At 37.0% G+C, this 12,451-nt stretch overlaps 3 protein-coding genes across 7 annotated transcripts in view; 2 read left to right on the top strand and 1 right to left on the bottom strand.

Moving 5' to 3' along the window:
• Positions 1 to 325: 325 nt before the first annotated feature.
• LOC116848153 (protein misato) lies at positions 326 to 3,858 on the top strand. Of its 2 annotated transcripts, none has more exons than XM_032823959.1 (5): positions 326 to 605; positions 698 to 778; positions 886 to 1,341; positions 1,600 to 2,404; positions 3,460 to 3,858. In XM_032823959.1, exons 1-5 carry the CDS (start codon positions 531 to 533, stop codon positions 3,666 to 3,668), a joined length of 1,626 nt encoding a protein of 541 aa, XP_032679850.1. In that variant the 5' UTR covers positions 326 to 530; the 3' UTR covers positions 3,669 to 3,858. The 2 variants fall into 2 exon arrangements, with proteins under 2 accessions (XP_032679850.1, XP_032679851.1); XM_032823960.1 differs by having other exon boundaries at positions 873 to 1,341.
• The window catches only part of LOC116848158, a 62,549-nt gene continuing 52,074 nt past the window's right edge, over positions 1,977 to 12,451 (bottom strand). For 2 of the 4 annotated variants that reach the window (XR_004378915.1, XR_004378916.1), the window contains exons 3-4: positions 2,230 to 2,413; positions 1,977 to 2,125 (exon numbers count right to left, since the gene is read on the bottom strand). Coding sequence is in view for 1 of the 4 variants with exons in the window: in XM_032823975.1 (XP_032679866.1) it covers positions 2,092 to 2,125 (34 nt within the window). In the remaining 3 variants the exon portion in view is untranslated. Of the gene's footprint in view, positions 2,126 to 2,229; positions 2,414 to 8,075; positions 8,993 to 12,451 lie in introns of those variants that run through there. The other 2 variants (XM_032823975.1, XR_004378917.1) reach the window with 2 other exon arrangements.
• LOC116848156 (calcium and integrin-binding family member 3-like) lies at positions 4,012 to 7,730 on the top strand. The gene is made up of 4 exons (XM_032823973.1): positions 4,012 to 4,304; positions 4,392 to 4,512; positions 4,782 to 4,953; positions 5,902 to 7,730. The coding sequence occupies exons 1-4, from the start codon at positions 4,219 to 4,221 to the stop codon at positions 6,117 to 6,119; spliced, it is 597 nt and encodes a 198-aa protein (XP_032679864.1). The 5' UTR covers positions 4,012 to 4,218; the 3' UTR covers positions 6,120 to 7,730.

Below are 12,451 nucleotides of genomic sequence, written 5' to 3'. Positions count from 1 at the left end.
TATTCTGAAATATTTAATTGAAGAGTGAAATATATTTTATAACTAGAAATCCGTTCCGTTTTTGCTACATGGGACTGGTAGAGGAAACTTTTACGGAACGGAACTAGAGAACGGAACGCTCATTATAGTAAGAAATCCGATCCGGCGTTCCGATCCGTGCTCAATGGGACGGCACCCTTAAACCCAACTAAAATTCTAGTTACCTCTTCTTTAGACTCAAAGATTCTGATTGGTTCTTCAGTTCATTCATTGGCTGCGTTCCGAAATGCACTGCCAGTACTGAAAATCTATAGTTTATGTTACGTATATTATAGAATTTCAGTACTGGCAGTGAATTTCGGAACGCAGCCATTTTAACCTTCGTTTACACCCAAGCAATTGTGTGTGATAGTCGATACTTTATTGTCAAGACGTATTACATTTCAGAAGAGATGTCAATCTAAAGAAGAAAAAAGCATAAGCCTTACAATCGATTAGTATATTTAGACATATTTCTCTCAATAGAACAGGATAGAGATTCGAGAGATATAATGGCGCGGGAGATATTGACTATTCAATTGGGACATTATGCCAATTTTATTGGTACACACTGGTGGAATCTACAGGTATTAATTTTACAATGTTCTCTTCACAAATCTCAACATATTTCTGTAATTCTTTTAAGGATCATGATGCACTGTAAGACCTTTTGTTGCAGACCTCTAATTTCACATACGATCCAAAAGATCTGGCTGAAATAAATCACGATGTGCTGTACAGAGAAGGTGAAAATCTACAGGTAAGAATGTTAGAAAATTATTAATTATGAATACGTATAGTACGTATAATTGTTATAAAAGTAGTTAATTAAAATAATAATTATAATCGGGCAGTTGCATTTCACAGAAACAAGTTACATTTACACCGAGACTTTTAATAGCAGATTTAAAAGGAGGAATAGGCTCTATATATGAACAAGGTATCTTATATGATACAAAACCTACAAGCATAGCATCCACCTCGAATGATCAACTATGGGATGTTGGGAAATTGGAAATTGCCAATACTGAACTACCTAATCCAGAGATACCGTCCATAGAGGCATCGAATGAACCAGATGAAGCTAAAGATTCAATTTCAACTAATGTTGAAAATGATATGAAATCATGGGCTGATTATCTTTTACCTGTATTTCATCCAAGATCATTAACAGTTATCAAAGAGTATTCACATAATTGTATAAACAGACCATTTGATATATTTACATATGGTCGCAATTTATGGACTACAGAGTTCTGTGATGACTTTTCTGACAAGATAAGATCCTATATAGAAGAATGCGATTTGATGCAAGGATTTCAGGTATATCACTTCAGCATTACTTTATTATATATTTATTTGTACTTGATTAAGTTACTCTTTATTCAATATTATTGACAATAATACTTAACTAATATTACTACTGTAAAAATGATTATTTATATTGGTATGACAATATTAATATAACTAATTATATCTACACGGCTCCTAAAAAATTAATGTAAAAAAAACTGTTAACCAAAAAGAGCCAAATGCAAGATGTTGGTTACTTTAAGTTGATACTTGGACTTTGTAAAACAGGTACTTGTGGATTCTACCGACGGCTTTGCTGGTCTTGGAGCCGCCTGTATTCAACATTTACGTGACGAGTACGGAAAGAGTATCTTGACATTTCCATGTATAGACTTCAATAATGCTGAACCGAGTGCGTCCGATTTAATCAAAGTTGTCAATACGGCGTTGTGCTGGCAGCACATTGGAGAGCACTCGTCACTCTACAGTCCACTCTCTTGTGGACAAGTCGGTTGGCCATTTGCAGCTGATCCACGTAAACTCGATAATATAACGTACAAGGCGGAATTGAAATATCATAGTAGCGCGATATTAGCGACCGCCTTGGATACGTTGACTTTGAGGTACAGAACCAAGAGATATCCGAATGTCAGTTTATCCGACTTGTGCGCTGATTTGAATAAATTGGGTCGCAAAGCTGCAGCCATTAGTTTGAGCCTGCCATTTCCAATGAAGATAAAGACGGACCTGATAGATGTGCTGGATGAATTCGAGGGACAACTATGGACAAGCCTGACCCCGAGCTGCGATATACCTATGGACAATAATATGCAGAGTATAGTGTTGCGAGGGATTTCCCAAGACAGAATGAAGCGACCTATTCAACAAGCCAACAAGCAAATATCCAAGCCTGCGTACCGATGCTCTAGTGTGCACGAGATGATGACGCTCTATCTGGCGTGTACGTGTCACGCGTCGGCCACTTATTTCTCCGACGTCGAGGCACCGCTCAAAATCGTTGATCCATACCCGAAAATTTTCAATAATAATGTAACCGAGGATGGCAGCATTGCCGGCTGGCCCGTAGGAACTGGTACGTTTTCTTTATTATTAAAAAAAATAATATTCAGATTAAGGTTCTTGTAGTTGGATCCTATAATTCGTTAATTGTTGTCAACGAGTTGTAGCTAATAGTTATGCAGGTATGTTAGGAACGATGTGCAACGACATAATTCTAATCATATTGTTGTTAACGATAGTTAGCGAGTTATAGAATCCAACTACTAGTCCAACTGCAGCGGAGAGATTGAACCTAGATTGATAACGTTAGAAGTGAGAAAACTCATGCCAAAAATTCTTGCGTGCTATTTTAAAATAAATATTTATATGAAAGAATACTCTCTCTCTCTATCTCTCTCTCTCTCTCTCTTTAAGTCGCTGGAGCATATTTGTAAAATGCTCCGAAAAAAAGAGAATATTTTTTTCCCTTGACAGTCAATAAATAGCCTTAAAATTAACGTGGCAAATTAATGAGAACAGGTTAAAGAGGAAGGTTGCATGCCACGTTAATTTTAAGACTATTCATTGATTATCAAGAGAAAAGGATAGTTTTTGATATTTTACAAGTATGCGACCTGTGTGAAGTGTTCTTTCATAAAATATTTTTTTATTTGAAAATAACAAGAATTTTTGGCATGAGTTTTCTCGCTTCTAACGTCATCAGTCTAGGATTTTGCAGCAGTGGAATCAGGAGCCACTGACTGCATATCCAAAAAATGATACTTGCAACCGATTAAACACACTTCCAAAATACTCCGAAATTTTCTTTTTGCTCTAACAATCAATAAATAACTATAAAATTTACGTGATAATGAGAAAATGTGGGTTAACAAATAAAGATTGTACGTCACGTTAATTGTACGGTTATTTATTACTTGTTAGAGCAAAATAGGAAGCGTTTGCGCTGTGTTTTAGAGGTGTGCTTAATAGATTGTATCATTTTTTATATGTCTTTTTATTTCGATATATTTTGCAGGAATTTTGGTATGTGTTTCCTTGTTTCTGACATCATCAATCAAGAGTTCCACAGCGAGGGACTAGGAGTTTTAAACAACAAACGCTGATGTACTTGTCTTTTTCTATTTTCAGATGTAAAGTCGGTTGCGGTGATGGCTGGAATGCACAGCAACGGCAGCATCGCGGCAATGTACGAGACACTGCTCAAACAAACCAAGAGAATAAGAAGTATTAAGAAATTCCATGCCTTCATGGATTCTGGACTCGACGAAGACGAATTCGTGGAGTGCGTTCACAATCTGCAAGATTGCAAAGAGGAGTACGAGGATCACTACATCTGAGGGACTAAGATAGTATTGTAACTTGCGATTGCATTTGCAATTTTTATTTTCTTTACAATAAAACCATTACGTACTTATTTAAAGCAATTAATATGCTGCAATTTGACAAGTTTGATTGCATTATGATTGTCAATAAAATATTCGCGCGTCAACGTTCAGAAGTAATGCTCGTTGTCGCGTGTCAACGAAATAAGGTCGTAATAGAGTGCAAAAGTAGGTCGCAATTTGTCGTAAATCCAACATCGAAGCGTCCCTGAAGATGGGAGTGGCGGGACACACCCTGGTTATTAGATTGTACGATTTCGTATCGTACATCGGGGGTGCGAAAACTCAGTGTTTGCTATTCTGCCGTCAATGTAACATACCCTTTTGCACGATTCGAACTGGAAAGTCTTTTTCCTTCATTTTAATATTCTATTCAGTATTTTATATCCTCTATTATTACGTCTTAATAATAAGTGATACAGAGCAACTATCTATTAGTGAGAGATAACAATATTACATATGTGCAACGAGATAAAAGAAAAAAGGATAATTTAATAAGAGTGCGATGGGAAATAAAGTGGCGACCTTCACCGAGGAGCAACTTGAGGATTATCAGGATTGCACTTTTTTCACGCGCAAGGAAATCCTGAGGTGATGTATTTGCGCGTTTGCACTGTTGTCTCGTAAATTCTACTAATCTGCACTAAATTACCGAGATTGTTCTTGAACAATTTTCAGAATATTTAAGAGATTTCGTGAGATAGGGGACCCTGGTATGATACCACGTACTATGACGCCGCAAGAAGCGGCGTCTCTCCGTCTACCTCTTTCGTATTTGGCTCGTATTCCCGAATTGAAGGTTTATGATTCAATTATATTAAATGAATTTCAAACGTATTAAAAATATATATATGTCGCATCACATATGCATACAATATATACAGCAATGCAAGACACGTATATTCTTCACAAAATTTTCAATTTTCATTTTCGTCAATTCCCACAGATCGAAATTTTATTGTCACGCGAGATTTATTCTAAACTCTATTCTATTTCTATTCTATTCTCTGCCTTTTCATTGTGTTTCGTGTCTTTTTGTTCTGTCCTTTTTATTATTTTTTTTCTCAGGAGAACCCATTTAGGGAACGTATCTCGGAAGTTTTCACGCGACGCCAGGATTCAGGACATGCGACGTCCGGCTGTGATGGGATGTGCTTCGAGGAATTTCTCGAGATGATGTCCGTGTTCTCCGAGCAGGCACCGCGGGATCTGAAAGTCTTTTACGCCTTCAAAATTTACGGTACAGACCACCAGGTGAACCAGACGGACGGATGAACGGGCGGGCAGACGAACGGACGGACGGACGAACCGTGAGAGAGCCTGGAGGTCGACCCTTGCTGTACTTGTGTAGTTGTTTCGCGGGATGAGAAGTACATACGGCGTTCAGACACGATATCCACGATGCACGAGAATATTTGCACGGAAGAGCCGATCGATTTTGCCGACGCGTAGCGTCATAATTATACCTCCGCCCGATGTTCCTCTCTCGCCATAAATTGTTCGTTCCTATCACGCTATTTATTGTTTTTCACCTGTAGAATTATTTCATGGACGAACTTTACTCGCGGATGTAGCTACGTGAAAGAAAAAAACGTACAGAGATACGCGTTTGACGGTATACCATTTATCATAGATAGACTTAATATTAATTCCGTTAGACTACAAAAGTCAACAATGCAAGACCATGTATGTACAATGGGTTGCAAACGGTTTAGACACAATGAAGTTGGGAGCTCACCAAACTGTCAAAATTGGGAGTCATTACCGATAATCTTGTAATTCTAGTTATATTATGAAGTATTATTATGTATATTATTATTTAGTGTTCTTAATTAATATATTATTAATTATATTATTATTGCACAAATCAGTCGGCAATAATTCTCAATTTCGATAGTTTGGGGAGCTTCAAACTTTGTTATATCTAAACTGTTTTGCAATATAAAGCTAATTTCTTGTGAATTTTGAATTAATGCAACCAGAAGAAAACTCGCTCGAGTCAAATTACGAATATTTAAGAATTCAAATCAAATAAAAATTTGTTATATTCGTGTTTGATACAAATATGTGATATTCTCGCAGCGAACAATTTATTTAACTGAACGCGCCGTGCTCCGACAATGTTGCGCCAATGATTACTTTCTACATTTCGTCCTTCATCAATCAAGCAGTAGTTTTCCGTGAACAGATTTCGACGAAGACGGAGTGTTGGGTCTGGGAGACCTGGAACGCACCTGTCGGCAGCTGACTCGAGGTGGGCTAAGCGCTGAAGAGATAGCTACCGTGTGTCGAAAAATTCTGGAGGAAAGCGATATTGACGGCGATGGGGCTCTGTCTTATTTGGAATTCGAACACGTCGTCACCAGAGCTTCTGACTTCATGGCGACTTTCCATATACGAATATGAACTAACACGTTCAACAAGCATTACGTACAGTAGGATGCTGAGTGGTTTAGATACGACGAAGTTGGGGGCTCACAAAATTGTCAAAATTAAGAGTTATTACGAACGTAATAATAATATAATTAAGAACACTAAATAATATAATCAATAATAATAATGATACTAATAAAAATTAATAATAATAATGATTATAAATAATCTACTTTGGCAAGCACATCACACAGTAATGATTCTCAATTTTTAATAGTTTGGTGAGCTCCCAACTTCATTATGTCTAGACTATTTTGCAATTGTATACATGAAGTAGAGAATACCAATGAATTCTCAAGTAAATACATTATTCGCGCCTAATCGCCGATAAATACACCTGTGTTGAAAACGAGCTTTGAGAAACGGGACGGACGGTAACTTCAAGACGTAACTAGTTTCGTAAATTATATTCCCTTCGTCCCATTTCAGGTTGCGCTTCGTGCGATATAATTAGCGTCTATTCGCCCACGCCCGCTGGAGCTTAATGAAGATTGTCGGCTGTTTTTAGACGGGTTTTTCGACATAGCCAGTTTACACCTCGACAGCGAGCGGGGCTGGCGATGGAGGAGTACACGCTCGGAGATTCCCCGAGGCGGAAAAGAACGGCTTGTGCGGTAACGCCTAAATCATAACGCATCGCGAACGAACACGTCGGAGACCCATAACAGTTCCTTGACCCGCGACTGTTGCCGGTCTCATCACGCCAATTCATTGTCGCTGTTCGAAGTGAATTGTAACTAAGAAGATAATCTCCATAAACGTCCGCGCGGACTTTACACGTCTATGTATGAAACGAAGTTGATGTCCTGCACCATTAGTTGTCCGCTGATCGTGGCCACGTGAAAAATGTCGTTACTGAAGCATCGCGAAGTATACTTCACAAAATGCTCTCTTAATGCGCCACTTCGTCGGCAACCTTCCGGGTTGTCCGCAGATTGCTGCGTCCTTGAAATGTACGCAAGAAGGATAAAAAATGCAATGTAATTTAATTAATATCGGCTAATCAGCGTGACGTACGCATGCGCGAAAATTGGCCGCACGGAAATGTCTGCGACTCTCAAACTCTGTCAGTAAATACAAATTGACGGAGATAATTCGCTACATGAGATTCTCAACGACGATGTCTCAGCGTCGCCGAGCGACGCGGTGAAGTACATAACGAGCTTAAACGAAATCGTCAGTTGCTCTCGGCGATCCTTCGCGAAACGCGCGAACTGGGACTTTCGCAAACTCACTGTAGTAATTATCAGCTCGATAGACGATTAACCGAGGCGCGTTACTATACAGGGCATGCCAGAAGTCGCGCACTCAAACCAGAGCACTGAGAAAAAAATATTTAAAAATTTATTTGGGGGGGAAAGGGGGAGATATAAACTTTATTTCTGTGAACAAATTTTTAAGTATTTTTTCTCGTGTATTGTGGAACTGTTCGGAACGGAGATTTCGATCAAAATAATTCCGTTTTTCCTACAGAACACGATAAAAATCTATACTGAGAGAAATACATATTTAAAAAATAGAAAGTATTCGGTGGCTATTAATAATATATTTATTTCAAACTAAATCATTTTATATTTAAATAAAACAAACAATTGCTTTCATGAAATACTAAAGCTTTAAGAAAATGTATAATTTCCTATTTAGAAGATATTTTATATTAATTTAAATAAATATGTTGTATTATATATGCAATACTCATTGAATAAATATCTTTTATTTCTACGGAAAAAGAGAGAAATTAATATGCGCTTAAAGCTAATATACTCAAATTAACAATCATTGTTTTATATATAAGCAAAGATATATAATCTTGATAGAAAAATTGTAGTTTTGAATTTCACCAATGTTATAGTTTTCTTCTGAATATTATAATAGTCTTATAATAAGTACAATATGATTATTTTTATGATAATGATATCTCTTCTTTTGACATTTAAGACATTATATTCTCAATGTAATATTTTATGCTTTCCATTCATAAAAATTATTTCTGAATAATAAGGATATATTTTTCTTTGTTGAATAATATAAAATGCATCGATGCAAGTAATTTATATGTCAAAAATAAAGAAATTAAAGAAAACAAGGATTTTCTTTTTTCAAATATTATTTCTCTTAGTGTGGGAATGACGGAATTATTCCGGTCGAAATTCATTCTGAACAGTTCCATAATATGTGCCCAGGAATCGACTTCAAGTTTGAAGTCGAAGTCATCCCGAGAACTTCCAGGATTCATTACGTTCTTGATCGCTCATATCTGAATAGCTACATAAAGTAACAGTTTCAATTATGAGTTGAATCCCAATTTCGGGATACTCTTGGTTTATTAATGTATTAAAAAAATATGCATTATATACAATAAAAACACAGAAAAAATTTTTGTATTCTTTTACAATTATATTCTAAAGTTATTTTCATAAATATTCTTAATATTTCAGAAGAAAATCTAGAATATCAGTGCAGATTTATAAAACTGCTAATAAGTTGTGCGGCATACATACAAATATTCTGTACTGACTAAAACAGTGCAAATATAGACGTTATTAATATAAAATTGTTACGAGTAATACTTGCTGTAGGATTCCTAGTAGGATTTACGCATAAATGTTTCTGATTATTTCTTTTTTATTTAGAAATAAACTAATTTGAAGTCTAGTAATTTTGTTTTAAATTTATGTAAATTAATATAATATTAACCTTAGAGTCCCATAATTAGAACTGTTGCCTCATCTCAATATGGCAAGATACCGTCGCGACTCACAGATTGGCTCGCAGTTTCTGAGACACCCGGTATACTTCCTCGTACACGGCGCAGATATACCTTCTTGCGCTCTCATAAGTTGCCCCTGTTGAGCAATAACGAGCGATGGTGGGTAAGTAACCGGGCTATTCATTCCTGCCTCCGACAACGGGAATGCCCGACGGCGACGCTGTGGGATACGATTTCGCAATTCGCGCATATTTGGACGTCGATTCTGCGCGAGATCGCCGATAAACGGAAGTCGACGAGCGCGGAAGAGCGCGGCACGACACGTCGTTCGTGCCACGTTCGTCGTCAAGGTGGTGTGTCGCGTTTTTTACCGGTTCGCGCGGCTGTGCGCAGTTTGCGCAATCGTAAATCGCCGATTTCCAAACGTCGCGCGGCGATTCGCACGTGAAATACCATGCGAGTCTTACGCATCGGCTGTCGCTCTCGAATAATGGAATACCGCGCGTGAGAGGCATACCGATCTTCTTTGGCTAATTGCGATTAAGCCGTTAAACGGTTCCGCGCGCGCAATCGATCGCTTTTTGCAGTGGTGCGTTGCGAGTGCGCGCGAAAAACATCGATTCGCGTAATCGGCGTGCGGATATGTCTAATTGAGTGAAATCGTCGCGGCTTGACGATTTCTCATCGCTGCCGTTGAGTCTGAAATCCACGACATCCCTGTGAAGTGTCTTTGATGAAGAACATACCGAGAACCAAAACGAAAGTAAGAACTCGGATGAAATTCCTATAAAAACGGAATATATAATGCACCCATTACATCGCCGGTGCCGAGCACCTTTGCATCTCTTCGTACTTACCTAGATAGCACAGAGAATTCAAAAAGAATTCAGTCGTATGTCATTAATTCTGAATTCATTTTTAGAAAAAAAGAGTTCTTTTTGCAAAAAGAATTCTTTTCATTGAACTAAACTTTGAAGAATTCTTTTGAATTTTTTTGAATTTTTTTTTTAATTATCTGTGCTATCTGAGTATATATTAGAACTGCTAACTTCTAGAAGCAGCAATGCGCCAATTCGGAAGACCTAAAGAGTCGTCTACAATGCGATCGCAGTCACGTCTTGAAGTCGTCTCAGACAGCACAAGATTTCCTGAGAACGTCCTAAGGACGTCGTGAAGACGAACAAATGTCCTCAGGACTTTCTCAGGATGTCTCCTGGACATCTGTACTATTAAGAATAGTACTAGTCTGTGAATCGAGCATGTATTTTTATTTATTTAATATGTATGTAAACTTTTCATTTTTCGCGAATTTACGCGAAAGAAACATATATATAATCGATTCGCAAACTAGTGCTCACAATGAAAATGTAACCGATCTAAAAACCCGACCGTTGTAGACGATTCCTAAAGCCCGTATCAGACTACCGACTGCACAGACCTACCCGACTGCCGACTACGACTTCCGACTCTCAATGGACCAATCACAGTAAGGCGCCGACTCGGTGTCTCATTGTGATTGGTCCATTGAGAGTCGGCAATCGTAGTCGGCAGTCGGGTCGGCCTGTGCAGTCGGTAGTCTGATACGGGCTTAAGACGCCATTTTCCACCAATTTGAAGAACTACATAGCGCCAAATTTGAAAAACATTTTTGGAACTTGAAAATTATCTACTTATGGAGGAATCACACTGCGTCTGACATCCGACGTGCAACGATACAGTATCCAATAATAGAGTTTCTTTGCTAGAGTTTCTAGCTAGCGACATTTTTATCTTCAGAAAACCAATTCTCCTATTGGATATCGGATACGTCAGATATTGAACGCAATGTGATTCTTCTATTATGCCCGTTTTTATCAACTTTGGTTAACTTAACCGATTTGTTATTCCAACAGAATTTACCAATCGCATTTCTCGTTAGTCAGAATTGACAGATGCGATTGATCAATTCCGTTGGAATAACTAGCCGGTCAAGTTGATCAAAGTTACTACTCTAACAACACAGATGTCCAGAGGACATCCAGAGTATATCCTGAGGAAGTCCTGAGAACATTTTTTCGTCCTCAGAACGTCTTTAGGACGTCCTCAGGAAATATTGTGCTCTCTGGGTAGAAACGGACATTAGCTGCGGTCCTACTAACATTCTTAATGTCGATAAAATCTTAATCTAACAAGGAACATTCGCTAAAAAAACTTTTTAGCCCATTTTATTTTTTATAAAAGCCGCATAACTTTGGTCTAAAAAGTTTTTTTCTATCTCCAATAGTTACAGAGATAGTAAAAAGGGCATGAAACTTTGAGAGATAGTTTCATCCTTTAAACCTGCGCCATTGCCGATAAAAAAAATATGAGTCTCTTATTTTTGGCCACTCTATAAATATGCCAAGTTTCATCGAAATCGGAGACACACACTTCGCGAATGTTTGTAAGTTTAAGTCTTTGTTTGAAAACTGGTTAAATTTATTAAGGTTAAATCGACGTTGGTAAAACCGGATATTACTTCGACCAAACTTCGGTTAAATTAACAGATGGTTAAGCTGCAGAGTTCTAACTAAAAATTTCTCTCTCTCTCTCTCTCTCTCTCTCTCTCTCTCTCTCTCTCTCTCTCAATTTCTTCTTTAACAATAATTTGAGTTGGAATCTTGCCGCTTAATAATCCGCTAATTCAATCGAAAGTTACTTTTGGAAATTTTAACAACATTTACAAATTGAATATATTAGGCAAGCAGCAATATACATATTTTAAAAGATTAAAAATACATTAAATTGTACCTTTTATACCTTTTACTATCAAAGATTTTTTAATTTAAATAATAAACATTTTATAACATAACTTTAGGACATCAAGACTAAAAACCATTTTGTAATAATTATATTAAGAATACAACCAAAATTTATACTGATTTTAATCTTAAAATCTTAAACATCAAAGTTGCGTAAATCTAAAACGTGGGTAAATTTTATTTAGTGCATTTTCATTTGCTCATAACTTCCTGAAAAATGATCGAAATTTAATTTTTTTAATCGGTGTAGAAAACATCGAGAAATATTAATCTATTAATATTTTTACGATTCAATAAAATTGGAAAATTTTATTCTAATATATTATTTATAGATTTCAAATACCGACTTTTGTCCATAAGAACGGACACTGCGAAACACTGTGCGACAGTACTTAACGAGATACGCACCCTCGACCCCTTTTGGTAATTAATTTGTAAAAACTTAAAAATTATTTTAAAATTTTAGGAAAGTTTTATCGAGAAAACAGCAAAACATTTCTTAAAATGTGCCCCAGATACTAATACTTACAACCCTGACAGCACCGGACGTAGTGAGCACGTCACTAGACGTAATAACGTCGTAATGACGTGCTTGTAACGTTCTTGCCACGCTGTGCAGACAGGGAAGATATGCAACCTAGACAACCTAGTAAAGAGAATCGCCAACTTGGTCATGTGACCAGCTACTCAGTTATTCTGCGATTGGTTGGCATAAACATGTACGGATTTGCGTCGTCGATGCAAAACCATATATATATATATATATATATATATATATATATATATATATATATATATATATATATATATATATA

This window comes from Odontomachus brunneus, unplaced genomic scaffold (genome assembly GCF_010583005.1).
Source record: "Odontomachus brunneus isolate Ranch 3 - 2012 unplaced genomic scaffold, Obru_v1 Obru_scaffold_090, whole genome shotgun sequence".
Taxonomy (NCBI): domain Eukaryota; kingdom Metazoa; phylum Arthropoda; class Insecta; order Hymenoptera; family Formicidae; genus Odontomachus; species Odontomachus brunneus.
Note: the sequence above shows the minus strand (reverse complement) of the source record. Positions and strands in the feature narration are given on the sequence as shown.